Raw genomic sequence first — 25,270 nt, forward strand, 5'->3', positions numbered from 1 at the left:
GCAGCGAATACAAGCTGTTATAAAAAAACAAGCTACACTTTTCCTAAATTTTGTGTGGGAGGTAACCCACAACAAAAACAGTAACATTAAAACGCAAAATTATAATTGAAATGTTCAAATAAATGTTGGCAACACTGTTGCTATCGGTAGAACTTTACGACTACTTTTTATTCGTCGCTTACTCATCGAATAATATGGTTAATTACTGAAATTATAAACATTTTAATTTTACCGACATTTGTCGATAACTCAAAAAATTAGTTAGATAATCGCACTACTGATCTATGTCTCGTAAAAATATTCGATATACAAAGTATTCGATTATGGCCTGCGCTTAATTTTTTGAAAATGTTTGAACTTTTGTGTGGGTGGCACCCGCAGAAGTGGACAGAGAGTTCTTATTTTCAAACTTAAACGGGTCAGCTGTTCCACTGGGCATTCGGGTCAGCAGTTCCACAGGGCCTTCGGGTCTGCTGTTCCACTGGGCCTTGGGTTCAGCTGTTCCACTGGGCCTTCGGGTCAGCAGTTCCGCAGGGCATTCGTGCCAGCTGTTCCACAGGGCCTTTGGGTCAGCAGTTCCACAGGTCATTCCACTGCGCCTTCGGGTCAGCTGTTCCGTAGTTAGAAACCAGTAGCGCATGGTAGAAAATATACCATAACACTAGACTAATCACCGAACCCGTCGTGTTTCCGAGCATCAACAGCCGAGCGCCGAACTCATCGTGTTCCCGAACATCAACAGACGAACGCATTGTGTTCCCGAACATCAACAGCCGAATCCATCGTCTTCCCTATCATCTGCAGCCGAACACCGAAAACATCGTCTTCCCGATCATCTGAAGCCGAACACCGAATACATCGTCTTCCTGATCATCAGCAGCCGAACACCGAATTCATCATCTTCCCGATCATCTACAGCCGAACACCGAATACATCGTCATCCCGAGCATCTGCTGCCGAACACCGAATTCATCGTCTTCCCGATCATCTGCAGCCGAACACAAACAACACCGTTTCCCTCGAAGAAGAACCCGCTAATTCAACACGAGCTCCTCAGCTGTCAAACCCCAGCGAGTTTGCAAAATCCTTACGCTAAATATTAATCCAAATATACACCCATTGAATTCATTCTTATCGCATCTAAACACAAGTAGATTGTTAATGAGTACTTAATCAATAAATCCCCGATTTAGCCCCCAGGAAAGGGAGAATACTAGGTTCCAGAGATATCGCCCTTTGAAAAAGTAGAATTCTGTAAAAACTATGTGCAAAGAAATACTCAGAACTTCTTTAATATTGGTCCAAGTAGGAAAAAATATTTATTTTGTATTTTTTGTTGTTTTATCAGCTTTCTAATAAAAAATAGAAAAATTTTTGCACAGTGATCTTGGATGCAATTTTTGCTATTTAAAATTAAAAATAAATTTTTATCAATGTTTGTACTCTTCGATTTTTCTTGTAAGTCCTATTTGGTAGTAGGATTCGAATGATTATTATTTTTTTCCTAATTTTTTAAAATTTGTTAATACAATTTTTCCTTATATCAGTGTGATTTTTTAACCTTTGTTTTGTACTCTTATTTGGGAAGTTTTGAAAATGGTTTAGCTGTTATTGTACCGGACGGAAAATAACCTAACTTTACTGATGATCAAAAAACTACAGCTTGGGAATTATATGAATGGGCATCCGAGCCTAATAATCTACCAAATATTAAAGTGATATTTTTAAGTGATTATTTAAATACGAAAGAGGATTTGAATTTGAGATATTAAATGGCCAAACTTATGGCGGGCACAAAAAACTTTATTCAGCAATACCCACTAATTCTGGAACACTAATTTCTAAACGATTCTTAAAATCGCAAAATCAAGAAGTTTTTAAGATTTTTAAGATAAATTACTTAATAAAATAACAAAACAAATATTTGGTAAATGCAACTTTTTATTTTTTTGGTAAAATAACACATTTTGCAATGTGATATATAGGAATAAATTTCTTGACAAACTAAAAAAAAAAAACAAGTAAAAAAGTGTCAGTCGGCTTTGCCGACAGAGTTATACCCTCAGCCAATGTGAATTGAAACTTTCATCTACGAATAGATAGAATGTATTTAGCGTCTCTACAGAATTTTGTGGTCATTTTTCAACATTTGAACTTGCCGACAAAAATGTGGATTAGGAATTAACAATTAACAAATGTTGTACTTTTGTGGGGGTGGTACCCTTAGCGAGGACCTATATGGGCCATTTTAGAAGGTAAACTAAATTTTGACAAAATATTAGGAGATCCAAAGTTTGGACCAAATTGGTTGCACCATTCAAGTGATATCGTTCTAACATTTTAGTGACATTTTTTAAATATTGGGGAGAAGTACCGGAAGTTGGGAACCGGTATTGCCCCATGAAACTAAGTTTGGGTAAATATGATGAAGACCAAATGTTGCACCAAATCGGTAGAACAGTTCGAGAGCCACATTTGGTGACATAGAGCTTTTTACACCTTTCGGGATGTTTTCCCAAGAAATATGTACCTGCTCCTGAAAAAACTTTTACCGTCGTAATGGAGGTAGCTTCAACAAAAATCAAAGTGATTCGAGAGCAGGTCTTAAAGTGAACTTATCCGAAATTTTGTGTGGGAATGTACCCAAAGGAGTGCACAAATATTGTCCATATTCGAACCTGATCTATATCTGGTAGATATATTAGGATGTGCAGAGTATGGATGACATCGGTCACTCTCTTCAAGAGTTATCGTGCGAATATTTTTTCCGAAGATTTTTGAATTTTTGTGAGGGAGGTACCTGAAGGAGTGGACCGACATGGTTTATCTTCGAACTTAAACTATGTTTGGACAAAATATTACGAAGGCCAAATTTTGGACCGAATTGGCAGATCCGTTCGAGATTTATCTTGCGCTCCAACCACTACACACGGTTTCATAGGGGTTTTTTGCACCTTTCAGGCTATTTTCTCAGGTAGTATGGACTTGCCCCTTATGAAACTTGTACCGTCGTATGGGGGACAGCGAATACAAGTTGCTACAACAGAAATCAAAGCGATTCGAGAGCAGGTCCTAAACTGATCTTTTCCGAAATTTTGTGTGGGAGGTACCCGAAGGAGTGGACCGATTGAGTCCATATTTAAACTTCATCTAAGTCTGGTAGAACTTTCACGATGTACAAAGTGTGGGCCAAATCGGTTACTCCCTTCAAGAGTTATCGTGCGCACAAATTTTCCGAACAGTTTCGAACTTTTGTGCGGGAGGTACCGGAAGGAGTGGACCGATATAACCCATCTTCGAACTTAAACTAAGTTTGGGCAAAATATTACGAAAGTCAAATTTTGAACCGAATCGGTTGATCCGTTCGAGAGTTATCGTCGCACCAGCCAGACAGACGGATAGACAGACAGACGGATGGACATGGCTAAATCAACTCCAAATTGTCTGAAACACATTTCTTCCAAACATACTTGGGGTCTAAAACCATTATTTCGATGAGGCACATTTTGCCCGTATGAAAGTGTATGTATATACCCTCGTTAGCATAAATGCTGAGGGTATAATTAGAAAAATAGTAATTATTCGAATCCACCACCATACAGGAAATAAAATTTTGTAATTAATCGTAGTTTGATAAAAATTGATTTTAAATCACGAAAATCGCATTTTTTATTAGATAGCTGATTAAACAACAAAAAAAATATTTCTATTTTTGAAAAAGTGTCCGATTTTCACTCAGAAATCCCCATATATTTCTGAAATTTAATTTGGAGGTTAAGACTTTCATGGGGTTATAAAATATTCCAAAAGAATTTGTCGGTATAGATCGACGTTTTGATAAACCCCCATAGAACGGTCCCTCCAAAACTTCGGTTAGCCACATTGTTTTACCGAAATTGCTGAAATTTGGTATTCAGTCTTCTTCATAAACGAAAGGAAACTAATTGCCCCATTTTACCTTAATACAACTCGTGGTCGAACTTAACCCCGTTCTTACTTGTTTAACATATCTTTAGCCCACAGTTTCCACGCAAATTAACTTTAAGTCCATTTTTTTGCCAAGTCCAAAAGCATTTCATTTTATCTAAAAGCATTTAATTTATTTAATATACAATCACAACCTTGGCTTCAACTATGTTAAATTTTCAAAAATATTGCCCATATAACCCGTTTTAGCCTAAATGGTATATAAATTACAAAGTCTGGGCCAAATCGGTTACTATCTTCGAGAGTTATCGGGAAAGTACCCGTAGGAGTGGAAAGATGTGATCCGTTTTCGAAATTGATCTAAGTACAGGGTGAAAAATGTATACCAAAACGGTTGATCTCTTCGAGAGTTTTCGTAGGTGCCAGCCACGCAGATAGGCAGGCAAAGCTAAATCGACTCCAAATTGCCTAAAAGGGATTCGGTCCAAATACACTTGGAGTCTAAAAGTGTTATTTTCATGAGGCACATTTTTGATCGTATCCAAGTGTATATGAAGAAAAGACAAAATTTTTTAGTTTTCCATAAAAAAAAAATTAAAATTTTTTTTAAAGCTACATGAATGATTTTTGGTACATAGATTGGGAAAAAAATCCCACTCTTAAATCTGTTCGAGATACTAATTTTGGTTGTTGCGCGCAAAAGTTATGGCGGTTTCAATTCTGATAAAAAGAAAAAAATCTTTAAAAGACTCTAATCATTATATTGAGAAACTCTCCTTATTAGGGGCTCCCTACGTAATATATGATTTCTGAGGCCCCATAACATTAGTGGAAAAGTTTTAAGTTTTCGCGGAAATTGAGAAAGAGTTAAAAAAATTGGTACTTTGCAACTTGTTTTAACAAAATTCAAGCTGTTTACGCATCCTAAAAATATTTAAAAAAATATGGACGTAATCTAAACATCGCGAAGATTCAAATGAAACCAAAACTTTACAAATCTATTTAGCGGTTCGCATATTATAGCAAAAACAAAAAAGTATATTGAGCAACTTTAAAAACGTTTGTAAGAAAAAAATATTTTTTCAAATTTATTTTGTGAGTTAGTTGAAGAAAAATGTAGGAAAACTAGGTCGGAGTTATTCATCTATTTTAGGTAAAATTCACGCAAAAACGCACATTTATCATTGTTATCGCTTCCCGAATACACGTTAACATATTGAGGAAGATAGGGAAGACGTTCATATAAATTTTGGGTACATTTCAATGCGGAATAAATTTGAAAGAAAGCAGTATCGGGTAAAATACATTTTGAAATGCGTGTAAATCGCGAAATCCTCAAAATCACTTGATGCGCATGCGGTTTCCCGATACAACGAATTGTTTTCTTTTCATTTGTAAACATTTACCAAGGTTTACTTTGGCGGCGGCGATGTAGCGTCGTCTGCAGTTTAGTGTGCATAAAACTGTATAATGCGTCTAATTTGCACAAAGTGCATACACTTTTTATGCGCATCCGATTTCATTATCAACCGTGAAAAAATACATGGATCTAAACCTATTTCAATAAAATCCATCAACAACCGTGGATGTAGCATCACACAGTAGTTTTGGGATAAATCGGATACAGCTTCTATACCGTTAAACTTTGTAAACCTCTGTTTCCGCGAAAACGCGAGTGATGTGTCGGTTTTTTAACTAAAGAGAAAACGATCCATAGAAAACGCAAATTAATCAGCGATGTTTTCAAAAACATGTTTCCCAAAATTTTCACTTTTTGCAGTAGCCGTTTCCGCCGTTCTAGTAGATGGATTTTTACGATCTGTGATTTATATGATCCAGATCGTCGAAAAACTAAAATATCGCGGGGTACCAGCACACTCAAAACGATATTGTAAATACTGTACCCAAATAATAGGTTTTTTAGAAAATATATCGCACTAAATTTTGGCCTTTGACAGTAGATTACTCTGCTGTTGTGTGGGCTACATACTCAATATACATATCAGATTATGCGAAATCGCGAGTTCTTTAATCCTATAATTGGTTTTTCGAAATATCCGAATGCGCGTCCCAGTTACATAAAAAATACAAAAAACACCTGAAATCCGGCTTCAAAATGTCAGCATCCATAAAAGGTGGATGCAGTGGAAATTTTGGAAAGTGATACATTAGAAGTGTAATCTTCATTTTGTATTCTCCTACTTTTACTTTGGGCAGATGTCCGTCATTTGAATGGTTTAATCAGAAATCGAATAGCAATGTAAAAAACCTGTTTAGCTTCAACGTTTTTTACCTATGTTTTTTCCTTTACGCGGTCGTAACTACCACGTAAATTAATTTTTTTTGCTAAATTTTTGAGCTTTGTACAAAAACATCTAAATTAATCCAGCAATAGTCATAGTTACTGGTAAACTACAATAGTTCGCGTATTATAATAGTGCAAACCTTGGCTTCATGGAAACTAAAAAATTTTGTCTTTTCCTCATATACCCTTGTTAAGCTAAAGGCTGAGGGTATAATAACATAATTCCGATTCCAATAGTTTCATACCCTGTAAATTTTCACATTCTTAATATTCCTCCATGCGTAGAGTTCAAAGGCACAAGTGTAATCAGAGAAGTATGCCCACGTATGCCCAAGTCTGCCCACAAGTGTAATCAGAGATGTATGTTAAAGAGTCTTAGGCATTGCATTCTCCATTATTAATGACGTTGTGACTGTTTAAACTTGTTCAATTTCCAAAGGACACCCATACGCACACAACAAGTGCACTTCTTTTGATGATGTCGCATCAATGGAACAAAAGTGTAACATTGCACGAATCTCTTCGTATAACAACATAATCTGTTAAGGTAAACCCACAATGTAACCAATGCTACTTTAAAACAGAAACCATAAACCACACAACAAGTGGTCACAAAGATGTCTTAATTTTTGTTTCTGAAACTCTCCAAATACATATGTATTTCTAACTAAGACAGCAAACACTTCTCATGAGAACCTTTGGCAATTTCCCAGAACGTTAAACAATTTATCATTCAAAAAGATCCTCAAAATCCAGCAAGCACTTGAAGAGTGTGAGTGAGTTTCTGCTGTGCCGCAAATTCCAAAATTGTACACAAAAACAATTACATAGTACAAATGGGCCTATAATGATCCTAGCCCAAATGTTAGAGGAATGCATGATTAACATAGCATCGTAGTAGCTGCAATGGGGAGGTTGTCATCCCTCCCCCTTACATGTGTTTTTGCTATGTGACTGACTGTGCCTGCCTCACTGTGGGAATTTTGTGATATTTGAGATACCTATTCTTCGTTCATCATTAGCTAAGTTAAAAGTGCAAAATTTTCCAAAACCTATTTTCACATTTGTGTTCTTTTTTCTAAATCTGTAGAAAATTTTCAACATGTAAATATTTATGGAGGAGACTCTTTGTTTGTTATCTTTTGGACTTATGTGTTATTTTCTCATCTCTATAGAGAGCGTGTATCTATTGTGACTACAGCTAATGGAGCATGCAATTTATTGTGGTCGTCATTTACCCACGTTCAAATTTATGGGAAAGCGCCACCAACACGAACGACCAGCATCATTATCGTCATCATCATCAATGGCCGTGCTCACCACTGCTGCCGCTGTTGCGCTTCAGTGAAAATATCACATCAACAAACAACAACAACAACAACACCACCACAGGCAGCATAGATGAAAATTCACAAAAGAAAACTAAAAATCATGGAAGAAAAAATCTTGAAATGATGCCAGAAGTTTATGATAATGCGCCGCTACAAAGGAATGCTGTGATTTGAATTACTGCTAATAGAGAAAGTATAAATCATGGCGTTTTGCTGTTGTAAATGCTCAATCACAAATGAAGTGGCTGGCTTAGTTTTTGTATATCCCATATCTGAGGGACACTTTCTTTGTCTATGCGAATATTGTTAATGTTAATTCAAATGGAGATTTAGATGCGCACATAGCCCATGCACATGCATCCATACATATGTATGTATGTGTGTATATTTGACGGCTGCATAAACGTCCAACTCAAGTGACTATTATCGACTCAGTATGAGCTTCGTTAAAGGTCATTCATCAATTTGTTACACTTTATTTAACAAAACGCTGTTAGATGAGCCTATAACTCGTGTGGACTTATAACTAATCGGAGATTTGCCTATGCAATTCAAATGGTCAATCGAATTTAAGATTTGATTTGGAAAATAATCTGCTATTATCATGATAGGAAATACAAATTTGTCGTGGTTGCTTAAAATGTAAATGGGCATTGTATTGATTTTTCTTAATGAAAAATGCAGGTCCATTTAATACATTTAATATGGTAAAAATCTTAAACCTGGGTGACGTAGGGGATGAAAGATACCAAGCAACGGTCTTGACCGGCTTTAACATGGCAAAGCACAGGATTTATCTTGGTCCCTCTCTCATCTCAAGTGAATACTGACCTGAGGAGCTGCCTTTGACACCCGTTAAGTGTAGCGAGCTAAAATGTGCCACGCGTTCAGTCATAAGAACGTTAAAAACTTGGGTTTGGGCGTCGGGTTAGTAACCTTCCCCATAGAAAAAACATCCTACTATGAAACAAGTAAGAACGGCGTTAAGTTCGGTCGGGCCGAACTTGTTATACCCTCCACCACGAGTTGTATTGAAGTAAACCTACAAAATACCGAAAATGTGGACCTATACCGACAAATTTCATATGGAAAATTTTATATCCCAAACGAAGAGTTAATACCAAATTTCAGTCATTTCGGTGGATTATTGCGGCCAACGAGAGTAGTACTTAATTTCAGCGATTTCGGAGTAATAATGAGGCTATAACCTTCAAAATACCGAAAGGCGTGGACATATACCGAAAAATTTCATATGGAATGTTTTGTACCCCAAACGAAGGCTAAGAACCAAATTTAAGTCATTTCGGTATATTGTTGTGCCCACAACCTTCAAAATACCGAAAATCGGGAGGTACCGTTCTATGGATGCGTGGACCTGTACCAACAATTTTCTGGCGTAGAGTTTTGTACCCCAACGAAGACTAAATACCAAATTCCAGCCATTTCGATGTATTACTGTCGCCACAACCTTCAAAATACCGAAAATCGGGAGATACCGTTCAATGGGGTCTATATTAAGGCCGAAAAATTTTTGGGGGAAAGTTTTGTACCCACAACAAAGACTAATAGCGCATTTTTAACCATTTCGGAGGAATATTGAGGCCACAATCATTAAAATACCGTTCTTTGGCGGCTGAACAAAAGTTCTATACACCCAACGACGACTATGTACCACATTCCAACCATTTCGGTGGGTTAATAAGACTAAAACCTTCAAAATATCGAAAATCGGGTGGTACCTTTCTATGGTGGCTATATAAAAACGTGGACCGATATAGCCTTTTTGCAATACCAAACATCCTAGGAGTAATAGATACTTCTATACCAAATTACAAACCTCTATCTTAAAAATTGCGAGATGTATCGTGATTTCAACCGACGGACGGACACGGTTATATCGACTAAGAATTTTACCCTGATCAAAAATATATATACTTTATAGGGTCTCTGAATATTTCGATGTGTTTGTAGTTGGTCTGAGGTTAAAACATCTGGTCTCCAGTTTCACCTCAGTGAATGAAACATTAGCCTTATTTGCGCTCATGCCCCAACCGAAGTCAAGGACAAACAGACCAATGATATATTTTACGAACGCTAAGAAGAAACCTATGACCGTTGTCCTGCCCATGATATTACAATTATTCTAGGCGATTTTAATGCCAAAAATTGGGAAGGAGAATATCTTTGGTCCAATAGTCGGAAACCTAGTCTTCACAGTGAAACATCTTAACATGAAATGAGGCTGATAGACTCCGCAGCGTCAAAAAAATATGGTAGTTAGCAGTGCCAGATTTAAGCATCTCGATATTCACAAGGGCTCCTGGCTGTTTCCAGACCAAAGAACAAGAAATCAAACTGATCACGTTCTGATAGATGGAAGACATTCGAATAGCGTGTTGGATGTACGACGACGAGCAAACATAGACTCGGAACACAACTTTGTTGCAGCAAAGGTACGTACCCTAAACGTTGCAAATAAAGCACGAAACACGGCAGATAGCCATAGCATATTCCAATCAACAGGCCCAATTGCTTAATCGTTCCGATAACATACACTGTGAACCAAATTTTTGGGCAGAGATATTTCTTTTGGGGATGAAACGAGCCAAAATCGATTAGTTGTTAATGAGAACCGCACCTAAAATTTTCTGAGCTACATTTGTGCAGAACATTTCGAAGCTGAAAAACGTCATTTTGTGGCACTTTTATAGCGGTTCTTAAAATAAGGGACGAAAAGGACATTGAAGGAAGCGGGTTTTAAAGGTCGAAATGCTCTACGAAAATAATCCTCATTCGATTTGACTGAAGAAATGCCATCTCAAAAATAACCTAAAACAACAGTTAACAAAGATATTCAGATTCAGATACCTCACAGGATCTTCAGCAGAGACTTAAGCACGCCATAACTCGGAAGTTCGACTCACGGCGGATCTGTCCTTCGGGATTCTTAATATACTCACCAAGGGCTTTCATCCCCAAAAGGACTTATCTCTGCACCAGATTTTCACCTCCATTTTGTGTCACAGTGATATCAGCACAATGGCAAAACAGCCGCAAAATCCACACTTGGATACCAGTGACATCCGCCTAGGAATCCATTGTATGACCAGGAGTGCCGTGCTGCTACCGAAGAGAAAAATGCGGCGTATAGGACTACTTTACAATCAGTAGCAAAGCGTAGCGCACGAGAGAGGTACCAAGAGAAAAGATTGAGGAGAAACGTCTTTTCCGCAGGAAAAAGAGAAAAATGGAGAAGCGGGAGTGTGAAAAAATCGATATGTACAGAAGTCAGAACGAAGTGCGAAAAGTCTACCAAAGAGTGAAACATCACATTGATGGCTTTGGTACAGGCACGCCCTCCTATAGAGAGCTCGGGATATGGAAAGAGTATTTTTCGAAACTGTTGGTATCCAATACTAACGAAGACGACGAAGATACCACAGATCCAATCCCAGAAGATGGTATTGAATGTATACCGCCCGGCCAAGATGAGGTAAAGACAGCAATAAATCGGCTGAAGAATAATAAGGCAGCAGGAGCCGATGGCTTATTAGCCGAACTGTTCAAAACCGGTGGCGCCACGCTGATAAGGTGTATGCATCAGATAGTTAGCACACCATCTGGCAGGAAGAACGCGTACCCGACGATTGGAACGTGAGCATCCTATGTCCAGTCCACAAGAAGGGAGATAAGACTGTGTGCTAAAATTACAGGGGTATAAGTCTGATCCCTATTGAATATCTGGCATATTGTGAGAGCGACTAAAGTCTATGGCCAATGAAGTAATTAAACCCTATCAGTGCGACTTTGGACCGGGAAAATCCACCCTTGACCAAATATTTACCTTGAGACAAATCCTGGAAAAGACCCAAGAAATGCATACCATATTTTTTGTCGATTTTGAAGCAGCCTTCAACACCCCTATACCTTCAAAGGTATCCCAAGCCATGTCTGATTTTGGTATCCCCGCAAAGTTCATTCGGCTTTGTAAGATCACATTAACTGATACCCCGTCCTCAGTTAAAATAGGAAAGAACTTCTCCGAAGAGTTTATTACCAAAAGAGTTTTCAGACTGGTAGACGGCCTGTCGTGTGACTTATTCAACATTCTGCTGGAAAAGGTTATACGGGAGGCGAAGGTCAAAAGAAGTGGAACAATATATAAAAAACAGCCATATGTTACTTGCTTATGCCGACGACATTGACATCATGGGTCGATCGGTAAAGGAAGTAAATTATACCTTTGCAGAGGGGAAGGGAATCTGCTAAAGTGGGTCTGGCGGTAAACGGCAAGAAGACCAAGTTGATGGTGTCGACGCGCAATGCGTCCATAGAGCTCTGACCAACTGTTGACGTCGTTTCCTATAATTTTGAGGTAGTAAAAGACTTCGCATACCTCGGCACCGCCGTAAACACAACAATCAACATCAGTTGCGAAATAAAAGGAAGAATTTCGTTGGCCAACAGATGCTACTTTGGCTTAAGTAAGCAGTTTAAAAACAAAGCCATATCTCGTCCAACAAAAATAACGCTTTATAAAATACTGAATCTTTGTTCCTTTACCTTTTTAATGGTAAAAGTGGTAAAAGAGAAAACTGTTAAAATTGCTCTCTCTTGACCAGGTTTACCAGAAAAATAAAGGAACGGAAAAATGGTAGAATTGGTAACAATGTCAAAAAGAAACCTAAAAATTAAATTTTCTTCTTTTATAATAATAATAATTGTTCCACAAACATCCTAGATGGGACAAGGGAGACTTCTCTCATATCAGTGAGTGCACCCTGATTCATATTAGCTCAATGATAAGAGACCTACTGTTTATCGCCGAGTCCGAACGGCGTGTCTTAAGACACCACTCAATATTTGTACATTTGTACATACTTGTACCAATTGTTGCTGGAAGTCGTCTGTTAACGCAAAAAGTCAGCAAAAGAGAGCGATTCGAGAGAGACATTTTGACAGTTCTTTCACTGAGAGTTTGCAGAATCTGGCTGGACAAATTTCTTCTAGCAAGCACTAGCAACTCTTTTTCTTCTTAAAAACATATGTTTATATGTTATTAATTTTTCGTTAATTTATGTTTGTGAAAATTAAAAACAATTTTACTGTGGAAATAGCAAGCCTAATTGTATTGCTTTTTTAGAGAACAAAGTTGCGAAGTGGGATACTTTCTTGGGTGACTTTATTTTTTTATTTTTAATAAAATACAACATTTTTGCTTCCTTTGGTTCCTTCATTGGCGGACAAATTTGTTCTGTTTACTTTTTACAAATTTCTAGCAAAAGAGAATAAAAACTCCTTACTCTCTGAGAAAGTTTTTGCTGGGAAAGTAATTTAATGAAAGCAATTTCTCTTAAAAATTGCTTCCAGTTGTACCACTTTTTGGGGTTAAGGGACGCTTTTCAGGTCAAAAATGATATAAATGGTAACCTCAGGTAAGTAAAGGAACACAACTTGATACTACCTGTGCTGATGTATGGTTCCAAAGCCTGAGTACTTGCGCAAGCAGACCAAGCAGTTCTTGGTGTGTTTGAGAGAAAAATTATTCGAAAGATCTACGGACCAATCTGCGTTGACGGTGAATATCGGCGTCGTGTGAAGCAAGAGCTGTATCTGCTATATAATAACATCACTCGTTAAACGTATCGAGATACAACGATTGCGTTGGCTAGACCATGTCATAAGAATGAGCGATGATGAACCCGCTAAAAAGGCGTATAAATACGGGCCATATGGCGGTACAGCAAAGTAGGCAGCCAGGGCTTCGATTGAGCAAACAACTGGAGGTCTAGACAAAATAAATGTAGACAAAACTAGGTTGATCCGTTCGAGACTTTTAATTGCCACCAGGCAGACAGACGAACAGGGCTAGATTGACGTTAAATTGCCTGAAAGGGATTTCGTCCAAATATACATAATTGGGGTCCAATGTTGGAATATCGGTTAAGACTAGTCTACTAGTAATACTTACATTTATAATAAATGAATGCAAGTAAATACATACACATGTACATCTTTAATCTCTTTATCTAAATTATAATTGTCGTTATACACATGTTCAATTGCATGTAAATCATTAAAAATTATGTTCACATCGCCAAGCAGCTACTGCAAGTAGCATCTGGTTACTGACCCCAAAGGCTGCCACAGCAGGCAGCTGTTACCCCAACATACGCATATACATAAATATGTAATCTTTGAAGTTTTTGTTTACATTCTAATATTAAATCATAAACAAATCAAAACTAAAACTATCGTTGAATACAAATGACAACGATGAATGAAAATGTTGATCGGAGATGTACATATGAATGTAGATACATGTGTATATTAGATTGGGTCTATTCAATCTATAGCCTATTTTGTTAGATACTCGCGCAAGTGTTGCTGAATTTGTGTGTATAATAATCAATTGATATATAAGATTTTAGTGTTGATTGACTGACTAAATCATTTACCATCAACGATCAAACGAAATGATTGAAGTCATGCATGAGGAAGACTACTGGTATTCTGATGTGACCTAAGGTTTATTCTGAACTATCAATACAACATGAATGTGCGCCTTTTGAACTTTTAATATTAGGATATCGAAAAACTTAAATACGCAATCAGCGGCATTAAATACATTTGCTAGTTCTTTTTTAATAAATCTATTCTTTAGTACTTCTTTTTAGAGCCCATTTTAATATGAATGCAATAATGGATATGATGACATTTATATGATAACGATTCGAATCTATATTTTTATTATTACAACTAACATTAAAGTTTATGCTGCAATCTGTTGTTAAGAACGCAAATGACATTCAAATACAAAGCAAGTGAACGAACACAAAAGGAATGAATGGGTAAATGAATGAATGAAATTATCTTATTTTAATTGCTTTATTTCCCATAATTACACATAAATGCCATAATATGACAAGAAAGAAGAAATGTAATTTTTAAAGACTTATCTTTTTTTTGATTTTAAGCTCAATCATAATTAAATTGTAACGACACAAATGATGTGCTTGCTAAGAACTTATTGAGCTATTGTCGAACGGAACCGACTTTTTGAAACTCACACCATTACAACTGTGTTTGATAAAAAATCCTTAAAGGAAAAACAATATTATTCCTTCAAAGGACATAATGGAACTCAGCAGTTCAAAAATTTATTTTGCATTAATTGAGAATAAGAACTGAATCTTTAATCACAAACAATGAAAATGAATATATCTCCTTTATCTGGCAATATGTAGGGTTATGAGTTTTTGAAATTTTTTCTCAAAAATAATTTCCTGAACTTCTGCCTATTAATGCCTAAAATATCATTCATTCCATTTTATTATAAACAAGTAAAAAAGTATCAGTCGGGTTTGCCGACAGAGATTTTTCCAAAATACGTATGTATTTAGGGGGGTTTTAAAAGTTTTGGACGTTTGAACCGACAAAAATGTTGATTAGGATTAAATATCAAAAGTTTTGTGGAGGAGATACTAAAAGGAATGGATCGACATTGACCGTTATGGAAGTGGATCAACAGCCACAACATATGGTGCCATAGGGGGTTTTTGCACTCTTCGGGCTGTTTGGTCAAGAAGTATGGACTTACCCCTAAAAAAACTTTTACCATCGTAATTGAGGCAGCGGATTCAAGTTGCTTCAACAAAAATCAAAGTGATTCGATATCAGGTCTTACCTCCTGTTTTTGTAAATAATTTTATTGTTTTCACACGAATTGTCAAATTTTGTCGATCGATTTACTCGCCTTAGCGAAAATGTAGAGCGTTGATTTTTAAATGAGGAATTCTTAACTATATATACAGCTGTGTTCAAAATAATAGGAGTGCCCATACACCAAATGGAATGGTCCAAAAAAGCATGGTTAAACTTCTAAATGTTTGCCAATTCTGCATTTTTTTAACATTGTTGGCATCCCAACTGTTAATTCATTAGCAGAAATATGGTAATTTGTTTTAAATTATCAACTGACAATAAAAATATATTTAGTTGAGTTTACAACCAAAACTGTAAATATTTTAGTTAATAGTAGTAAATTCAATAAATTTGAAGGTTGTGTGAAAACAAAAATCCTTTTGTGGTAGCCAAAAACCGGATATTGTCCTTGTAGCGACTTTTCCTATAAATTGAGCAATTATTGAGCAATTCAAAGCATTTTATAGGCAAAACCTTTAGAGATTGGAGTTCTTTAACTCTCTGACTGTTACATCTAACAATATATAATGATTAGTACCCCCATTAAGTTGGGTATTTTGATCCTTGAGCCCAGGATAAGTCAATTTCCACTACCCCTTTATGTAAGGATCGGCCAAAAAAGCGTATCTATAAGGCATTTATTCCTCGACCAAAGAATGTTTTGAGGCCTTCAACATCTTATCTCCCCCCAAAATAATTCGTTTTTTCATATTTGAAAAATTGGATGATTGGCAGATATGATACATTATTTTACACGTTTTCTTAAAAAGCAAACTTTAAAGAAATACTTTTGAAGTTGCCCTACGAATACGTTTATTAGGTTTTGAATCGTATAAAACACAGTTTTCTAATGGAATTAATCTAAATGAAGTATTTTTGAATGAAAAACGTAAGTTTATGTAGAAAAATATAGTACGATGTATACCAAACTTAGTGTAGTCAAAGTCTGCCTATCACAAAATGGGGTATAACTACATTTCAAGGTATCACATTTTAACAATTTTTTGAATAGAAGCGAAATTGTTTGTGAACACAAAGCTTACATCCTAAGGACCTCAAAATATTATTTGGTGGAGGAATAAATGCCTTATAGATATGCTTTTTTAGCCGATCCTTACATAAAAGTCTAATGGAAATTGACTTAACTGGGGCTCAAGGATCAAAATACACAAATTAATGGAATAATAATCATTATATATTGTTCGATGTAACATCCAGAGTGTTAAAGAACTCTAATCACTAAAGTTTTTGCCTATAAAATCCATTTAATTGACCAATAATTGCTCAATTTATGGGAAAAATAGCCACAAGGACAATATCCTGTTTTTGGGTACCCCCAAAGGATTTTTGTTTTCAAACAAACTTCAAATCTATTGAATTTACTACTATTAACTAAAATATTTACAGTTTTGGTTGTAAACTCAACTAAATATATTTTTATTGTCCTCTTTCTTCCACACTCCTATTTTTTTTAACAAAAAAGTTGAAGGCGATTTATAATGTTGGTGTAAACAGTAAATAATTTAAAACAAATTGCCACATTTCTGCTAATGAATTTACAGTTGGGATGCTAACAATGTTCAACAAATACAGAATTGGGCAAAATGTAGAAGTTTAACCATGTTTTTTGGACCTTTCCATTTTGCGTATGGGCACTCCTATTATTTTGAATGCAACTGTATATAGAACGCGTCCAGGAAAAATTAGGTCAGTATGTCATTTGGGGACTGAGCTATGGATGCCTAAAGTATTACGAATATAGACGAACGAACAAAAATTAGTTACAAAAACAGGGGGTTAAAGTGAACTTATCCGAAATTTTGTGTGGGAGGTACCGGCTGGAGTGGACAAATATAGTCCATATTTGAACCTTATCTATATCTGGTAGATATATTAGGATGTGTAAAGTATAGATCAATTCGGCCACTCCCTTCAACAGTTACCGTACAAACAATTTTTCCGAACAAAACGATTCCCGTACCAATCACACAAAACCACAAACTTTTCAGCTTCTCTGAATCGTTTCATTCTCACAACCAAAACAAAAACACAAACTTTTCAATGTTAAAAGATGGAAACCGTACGATTGCTGAAATGTAACTTCGGCTATGCTTTGCCGAGTTGTTTCATTCACCACCGAAACAAAAAGTATTTTTGGGAAACGTTTGCCGTGCGTATTGTCAATCACACACTCAGACACACAAACACACATGTAATTGCTTAACAACCCTATACCCAGTAAACAATTTTTACCGAGGGCTCTGATATTAGATTCTTTTAAGAGGTTTTCCAAAGTTTGTTCAGAAAATGTACGGAATTCTCAAAATTTCCCTCAGAAATTGAAGTGATCTTCAGCAAGATTTCGTTTAAGAATTTCTGCACACTTTCGTGCGCTTGTTTTCGAAAAAGTTGCGAGTAATCTGCACATACTCTAATGGGAAATTTTGATTCGTTTCTCTCTCTCTCGGGAACAAAATTGCCGATCATTCGTCGAGAGTTGATTTAAAGGCAAGGAAAAGATTTTTTGTGTCTTCACGATATTGCTTGTTTTTTTAGTTATTTTGTAGCTGTTAAGTGAATAAGACGTAACGGAACAAGTTATTTTGTGATGAAATTGGCACATGTTTTACAATAAATAAAAGTGTAAGATTGTATACACATTTTCTAAAACGTTGTTTATAATATTGTTATTTCTATTTTAGATAAATCAAATGGAAAATTTGTTCGCAAGGACTGTGCTTTATGATTTTATAAATGTGCAATTCAGTGGGCAGCAGCGACGAATACGATTTCATCAACATTGTAATAATAAAAAGTTCAACAAATATTTTAAATAAAGTTCCAATTCAATCAATCGAATCGTATCCTAATAAACATTGAGAATTTTGGGAGAAAATATTCAGAATATCTAATAAAACATCAGAATAGTTTCCGATTTACGGATAAAATATCTTGAATTTTTTAGAATTTGTTCCGAAATTTTTCAGAATCTCGAAACAAATTCCCGAAAAGAATTCTTTTTTCTTCAGATTTTCGAATATTTCTTCAGAGTGTTATCAGAAAATCCTTCGAATTCCAGATGAGATTCCAGATGAGATTTCATTTGACGTTGAGCAGTTGAAATCGAGTGGATTTCGTAAATGTAAACATAGCATAAAGCTGAAAGCACATACAACGTTTGAGTAAAGTTTTGCGTTGGGCGTTGACAAAAAACAACAACAACAGGGCGACGCCGACATCAAATTCCGGCGTTGATGTGTTTGCCGGCATATATTTCAAATGAATTTGAATTTTTCGGCATCATGCCCAACAGTGTAAAAACGGCCAAAACGACACAAATCTTTACTCAAACGTTGTATGTGTTTTCAGCTTAAGTTAGCATCAGCATACCACAGTGAATTTTATCAACCACCAAACGTTTTTGATTTATTCACATGTGTTTAGTACTATTCCGTTTTGTTCGCACTCACGAATGTAAACAAAACAAAACTAAACAGCGAGCTCGGCCAACGTAGGTTATGTTTCGTTTTGTATTGTTCCTATGGAAAATACGAAACGAAGCGATTGGAAATGTTACTTAAAGTATTTTTACGTACGCTGCTTTTTGCAACTTTCAGTCTTTTTTCTCAGGACTTGTATGGACTTGCTCCTGATGAAACTGGTACCGTCGTATGGAGGGCAGTGAATACAAGTTGCTAAAACAAAAATCAAAGCGATTCGAGAGATGGCCCTAAACTGAGTTTTCCGAAATTTTGTGTGGGAGGTAACCGAAGGAGTGGACCGATTGAGTCCATATTGAAACCTTATTTAAGTCTGGTACACGTTTCACGATGGGCAAAGTATGGACCAAATCGGTTACTCCCTTCAAGAGTTATCGTGCGCACAAATTTTCCGAACATTTTCGAACTTTGGTGGGGGAGGTACCGGAAGGAGTGGACCGATATAGCCCATCTTCGAACTTAAACTAAGTTTGGGTAAAATATTACGAAGACCAAAATTTGAACCGAATGGGTTTATCGGTTCGAGAGTTATCTTGCGCTCCAGCCAGCCATGTACTATGAACAGATCCCTAACTGTAAAAACAACTAAGAACGGCGTTGGAGGGTATCCGAACTGTATTAAAGTAAATAGGAACAATTAGTTTCATTTCTTTTAAAAAGTACAAAGCTCTTCCTTTATGTAAAGGCTTATTCCTTGAAGGAGCAGAACGTCTTAACTGATGATAATCATATTATATTGATAATTTTCTGCGTGAAGGTTCACATCAGCAGAAAAATGTAGCAAAACCGTTTAAAAGAGCTCACATGGGGCGACATCGTAGTTCCTTCCAAAATATCGGTAAATATTTAAAATTTTACGAATTGAGCTGTATTTTGTATCCTTTGAACACTCACAATATTAAATGACAGCAATCTCGATTCCAAAATTTGACAAAAAACCATCGAAATACATAAAATTTGAAAATACCGGTTCATGGAAGCTAGACTAAAGCCTGACTATATATATGAATAGTTTTCTGTGAGAAAATATTCTATATTCTGGGGACACAAAATTCCAATTCACAGCCAATTCGGTAGAAAAATGTGAGTAAAATCTTCAAACCATCTTAAATCGGGTGGTACCTCTATATGGAAAAATTTGGATGCACGGAAAATGGGGGCAATAGGAAGACGTGGACCGATACCGAGGTTGAAAGAAAATTGCATACATTTCGGTTAGATATTAAGGCCAAAACCTTCAAAATAGGAAGACGTGGACCTATACCGATAAATTTCTGCGAGCTTTATACAAAATTTAATTATACCCTCCATATTATGGTAAGGGGTATAATAAATAACCTTTACGTAGGTGACGAAAGAAATTGTGGAAGTTTCCAGAGCAAATTTTTAGTAATTGGGGTAGGAATTATGAACAGTGGGCCTGATCATTCCACTGACTATTCTAATCAACACAAAAATAAACATAATCCTTCTTTTTTCAAGAATGGACGGGTTGTTTAACATTCTGGCCATTGCCTAGAGAAGTACGGAGAGTAAAAGGAGTATGGAGGATGTACCTGTAGGAATGGACGGACATAGTTCAACTTGGAACTGGATTACATTTTGAGAGTCATTCCTTTCAATATTTATCATTAAGTTTTCAGGCCATTTTCGCAAGAAGTATGCACCTGCCCCTAAAAAAGCTTATATAGTTGTAAAGGGGGCAGGGAATACAAGCTGTTGCAATAAAAAACTAAGCGATTGAAGAGCAGGTCTTAAACTGCACTTTCCGAAATGTTGTGTGTAAGGTGTCAGAAGAAGTGGATCGATGTAGTCCATATGCGAACTTGATCTATATATGGTAGAAATATTACCATGTATTTATCATTCATTTTAGTCGGAAGGGGTTTTTGTTTAGTTTTAGACAACGAGAAAAGCAGGCCCACAAAAAAAGTAAGTCGTTTTAATTAGGATTACACGACTTTTTGAAAAAACTGTGAGACACGTGTCTTCTTTGTTGGTCTTCTCTTAATCTGTAGTGTCAGTGTAATTTAAGATCTAAAAAATTTAATATGAACTTATATTTTTGTAAACAATTGCCTTAACTTCATACATTTAATTCCCCAAACAAAGTTTGAACCTAAATTTGTATTCGATCGCAGAGGCCCCCTTTAAAATCTTAATAAATATAAATTGTTATGGTATCTAATAATAATAAGCGCATATAAACAATTACAAATGTACTTACCCACAGACATTTTAAACGGATTCCGACGTTATTTAATTGCAATAGATTCTAGCCAATGGCGGAACGTGAGTTTCCTCTAAATGATGGACGACAGCTCTTCGGAAAAATGTTTGTCAACAAAGCGAATTTGAAGTTTAATTGGTGAAGATACCGTTGTGGTGTTATTGGTGGTGGTGGTCGGTTTGAAGAATTCTGGTATAATCGAACAAACACTTTGAATACCATAAAAATAATAATAATTTTTATTATTTTGGCAGAGCTGCACTTGTTGTGTGTGTGGCAATATGGGCGGCGGCAAACAATAATAAAGTTCAATTTTTCGTTAGCTTCTCTTTGTTTTGTTTTTCTCTTTCCCAAAAACAGTATTTCTATATCCGGCGGAAACGTTATGTTTGGGACTTCGGTTGATGTTGTTGATGCCGATATTCAAATGTTATTGAATTTTGGTAGAGTGTGTACTGCTGCTGGTTGGAGTTGTTGATTTGAAAACAAATTTAACAAAAATATAAAATTTGTGTGTTTTTATTTCATACACGCATTCTCTAGCAAAAAAAGAACTTGTCGAAATCCAAGCATAGCATACAAGGCGCAACAAACGATCATTGACCTGCAAAAAAAAAAACAAATAAAAACAAACAACGAAAAATTGCATTAATTTTGCTGTTAATTTTTTGTTTTCTTTCTTTTTTGATTTGCTTGGTGTCAAGAAAACAAATGAGGTATTAAAATAATATAAAAGCAAACAAAATTTTAATATTCTTAGTACAAAAGTAGGAACAACAACGAACGATAGACATGTAATTATACAGCTGACATAAAATATGGCTAAGTCAGTGGCAGTTTTAATGGGTAGGCTTCTTAACAGTAGATACGTTGTTGTGGAAAATCCAGGAGGCTTATTCGTGACATTAAAAAGGGTGGAGTTGTTAGGTGGTGTTTTAACCGCAAAAGACATCCAACATATCAATACCAACAATCGAATGCCCATCAACATTGAGAAGACATTGAACTGCGTACGATCAACGTTTCTTGAGACATTCAAATGTCTGTCTTTTGTGATCCTGTAAACACCGGAGCTGAACAAATATAATTGAGTGTGGAATACTAGTATACATATGTATATGTACATCAGCTCACCATTAAATATTTTTCAGAAAGACATACAACAAAACGTGGTCACAAAGCTTCTTAGTTAACAATTATCAACATTAGTCCACGTTTTGATATAGCCCCTATAGAACGGTACCTTACGATTTTCGGTGTTTTGAGGGTTTTTCCTACAGTTTTTGACTGATTTACCCATTTTACATTTGAGGTTCCCCGCTGTCATGAAACCTCTCGACGAAAAATCGAGTTTTTTAGCTATATTTTTGATCGAACTACCTGTATTTTGATATTTGAGATTCCCAGTGGTCACAGAATTTCTCCCAACTAAAAGTTGACAATATAGGTCCATGTTTTGACATAGGCCAAATATAACGGTTCCTCCCAAATTTCGGTATTTTGATAATTATAAATAAATTTTTTGAACGAAATACCTGTATTTTGACATTTGAGATTCGCAGTGGTCACAAAACTTCTCCAAAAATAATTGTCAACACAGGCCCACGTTTTGGTAAGGCCCCATAAAACAGTGCCCAGCAAAAAATTTATTACCAAATAATGACTTTATTCAGAAAATTTTGGCAGTAGTACCACTTACAAATTGACCGTAAAAGTCATTATTTTTCCATAGGGATGTCATAGCAGGAAGTACTCCCTTAAATATGTTTTTATGTACATACTCGTATTTAACCACATACCGACAATCAAAAAAAAAAAAGCTAAAATACATGCGTTCTATGTTTAGAACAATTGAGGTGAATTTATGTTCAAATGAAACACTCAACATTTATGTTGTTTATAACCTACACCACTATGTGGGGAGGGTATTATAAGTGGGTTTCGGCCAAAAGGTTTGTTACGCATCGAAACAATGGTCGTAGACCATACTTATAAATACCAAAATGAATGTCTCGACGAGCTGAGTCGATCTGGCTATGTATGTCCGTCTGTCCATCTGAACCTTGTAATCACGCTAATTTAGGGGTCCGAATGGGCAAAAAACTTATTTGGAGAAAAAGTCAACATTTTTTACAAAGCGAATATCTCAGCTTCTATAAGAGGTATACCAAAAGCAAAACCTGACAATGAAAGTAGAAAATATCACCTTTCTAACGATGTAAAGTAGGTTGTCGTGGGTGACGTAGGGGATGGAAGATACCAAGGAACGGTCCTGACCGGTTTTAACATGGCAAATCCCAGGATTTATCTTGGTCCCTCTTTCATCTCAAGTGGACACTGACCTCCCCGTGGTGTCACCTGGGGAACTGCCTTTAACACCCGTTAAAAGTAGTGAGCTAACATGTGCCGCGCGTTCACCCATAAGAACGTTAAAAACTTGGGTTTGGGCGTCTGGTTAGTAACCCTCCCCTAGAAAAAACAGCCTACTATGAAAAAACGAAAGAAAAGAAAAACAAACCCCTCTAAAGTTGACGAACCCCGCAAACGTTTTAAGTACCATGATCAGCGAATCTGCACCTGGGATGTTCGCACTCTTTATAGAGAAGGTGCAGTCTTCGCATTGGCAGACGTACTTGAAAAGTACAAGGCCGATATTACTGCCATACAGGAAATACGATGGATTGGGAAATGCGTCACAACAACACCTAAAGGTGACGCACTGTATTATAGCTGTCATGACGTAAAGCATGAGTTTGGTTGCGGATTCGTAGTTAGTCGTAGGCTAAAACATCTGGTATCAAGCTTCACCCCAGTGAATGAAAGACTTGCTGCAATTCGAATAAAAGCTAAATTCTTCAACATCAGCTTTATTTGCGCTCATGCACCCACTGAAGAAAAGGACGAACAGACCAATGATATATTTTACGAGCGCTTAGAAGAAACATATGACCGTTGCCCTGCCCATGACATTAAAATCATTCTAGGCGATTTTAATGCCAAAATTGGAAAGTAGAATATCTTTGGCCCAACTGTCGGGAAATTCAGTCTCCACAGTGAAACATCTGACAATGGTATGAGGCTGATAGACTTTGCAGCTGCAAAAAACATGGTAGTTAGCAGTACCAGATTTAATCATCTCGATATTCAAAAGGGCACTGGCTGCCTTCCAGATCAGAAAACAAGAAATCAAATTGATCATGTTGTGATAGATGGAAGACATTCATCGAGCGTGTTGGATGTACGATCGTTCCGAGGCGCAAACAATGATTCGGACCACTACCTTGTTGCACCAAAGGTACGCACCCGCTTAAACGTAGCAAACAAAGTACGAACAGACACAACACGAAAGTTAGACATCTGTAAGCTGCAATCACAACAGATAGCCACAGCATATTCCACTCAACTAGCCCAATTGCTTAATCAAAGCACCCATCATCCCGATAACATTTCAGCGCAATGGCAAAGCATTGCGCACTCCATGCAAACAGCCGCAAAATCCATACTTGGATACCAGAGACCTCCACCAAGGAATCCATGGTATGATCAGTGTCGTGCTGCCACCGAAGAGAAAAATGCGGCATATAGGGCTACTTTACAATCCGTAGCAACGTGTACCGCACGAGAGAGATACAGGGAGAAAAGGAGAGAGGAGAAACGTCTTTTCCGCAGGAAAAAGAGAGAGATGGAAAAGCGGGAGTGTGAAAAAATCGAGATGTACAGGAGCCAGAATGAAGTGCGAAAATTCCACCAAAGAGTCAAGCATCAAACTGATGGCTTTGGTACAGGCACATCCTCCTGAAGAGACCAGCAAGGTAATTTGGTAACTGATACAGATAGTGTACTCAGGATATGGAAAGAACATTTTTCAAAACTGTTGGTATCCAATAGCAGCGAAGACAGTCCCAAACCCAGAAGATGGTATTGAATGTATACCGTCCAGTCAAGATGAGGTAAAGACAGCAATAAATCGGCTGAAGAATAATAAGGCAGCAGGAGCCGATGGCTTACCAGCCGAGCTGTTCAAAACCGGAGGCGACACGCTGATAAGGTGTATTCATCAGCTAGTTTGCACCATCTGGCAGGAAGAACGAGTACCCGACGATTGGAACCTGAGTATCCTGTGCCCCGTCCACAAGAAGGGAGGTAAGACTGTATGCTCCAACTATAGGGGCATAAGTCTGCTCCCTATTGTATACAAGATCGTGTCAGGGATATTGTGAGAACGACTAAAGCCTATGGTCAACGAAATAATTGGACCATACCAATGCGACCA

General features: G+C 36.8%; 1 protein-coding gene across 2 annotated transcripts in view; it reads right to left on the bottom strand.

Annotated features, from left to right (window-relative positions):
• The window catches only part of stumps (DBB domain-containing protein stumps), a 264,285-nt gene that overhangs the window by 155,659 nt on the left and 83,356 nt on the right, over positions 1-25,270 (bottom strand). For both annotated transcript variants that reach the window (XM_073961101.1, XM_073961102.1), the window contains exon 3: positions 20,995-21,601. In XM_073961101.1, coding sequence (XP_073817202.1) covers positions 20,995-21,004 — 10 coding nt within the window. In that variant the 5' untranslated portion in view covers positions 21,005-21,601. The remainder of the gene's footprint in view (positions 1-20,994; positions 21,602-25,270) is intronic.

Source organism: Musca autumnalis, unplaced genomic scaffold (assembly GCF_047663935.1).
Source record: "Musca autumnalis isolate F117 unplaced genomic scaffold, ASM4766393v1 scaffold_1, whole genome shotgun sequence".
NCBI classification, from domain to species: domain Eukaryota; kingdom Metazoa; phylum Arthropoda; class Insecta; order Diptera; family Muscidae; genus Musca; species Musca autumnalis.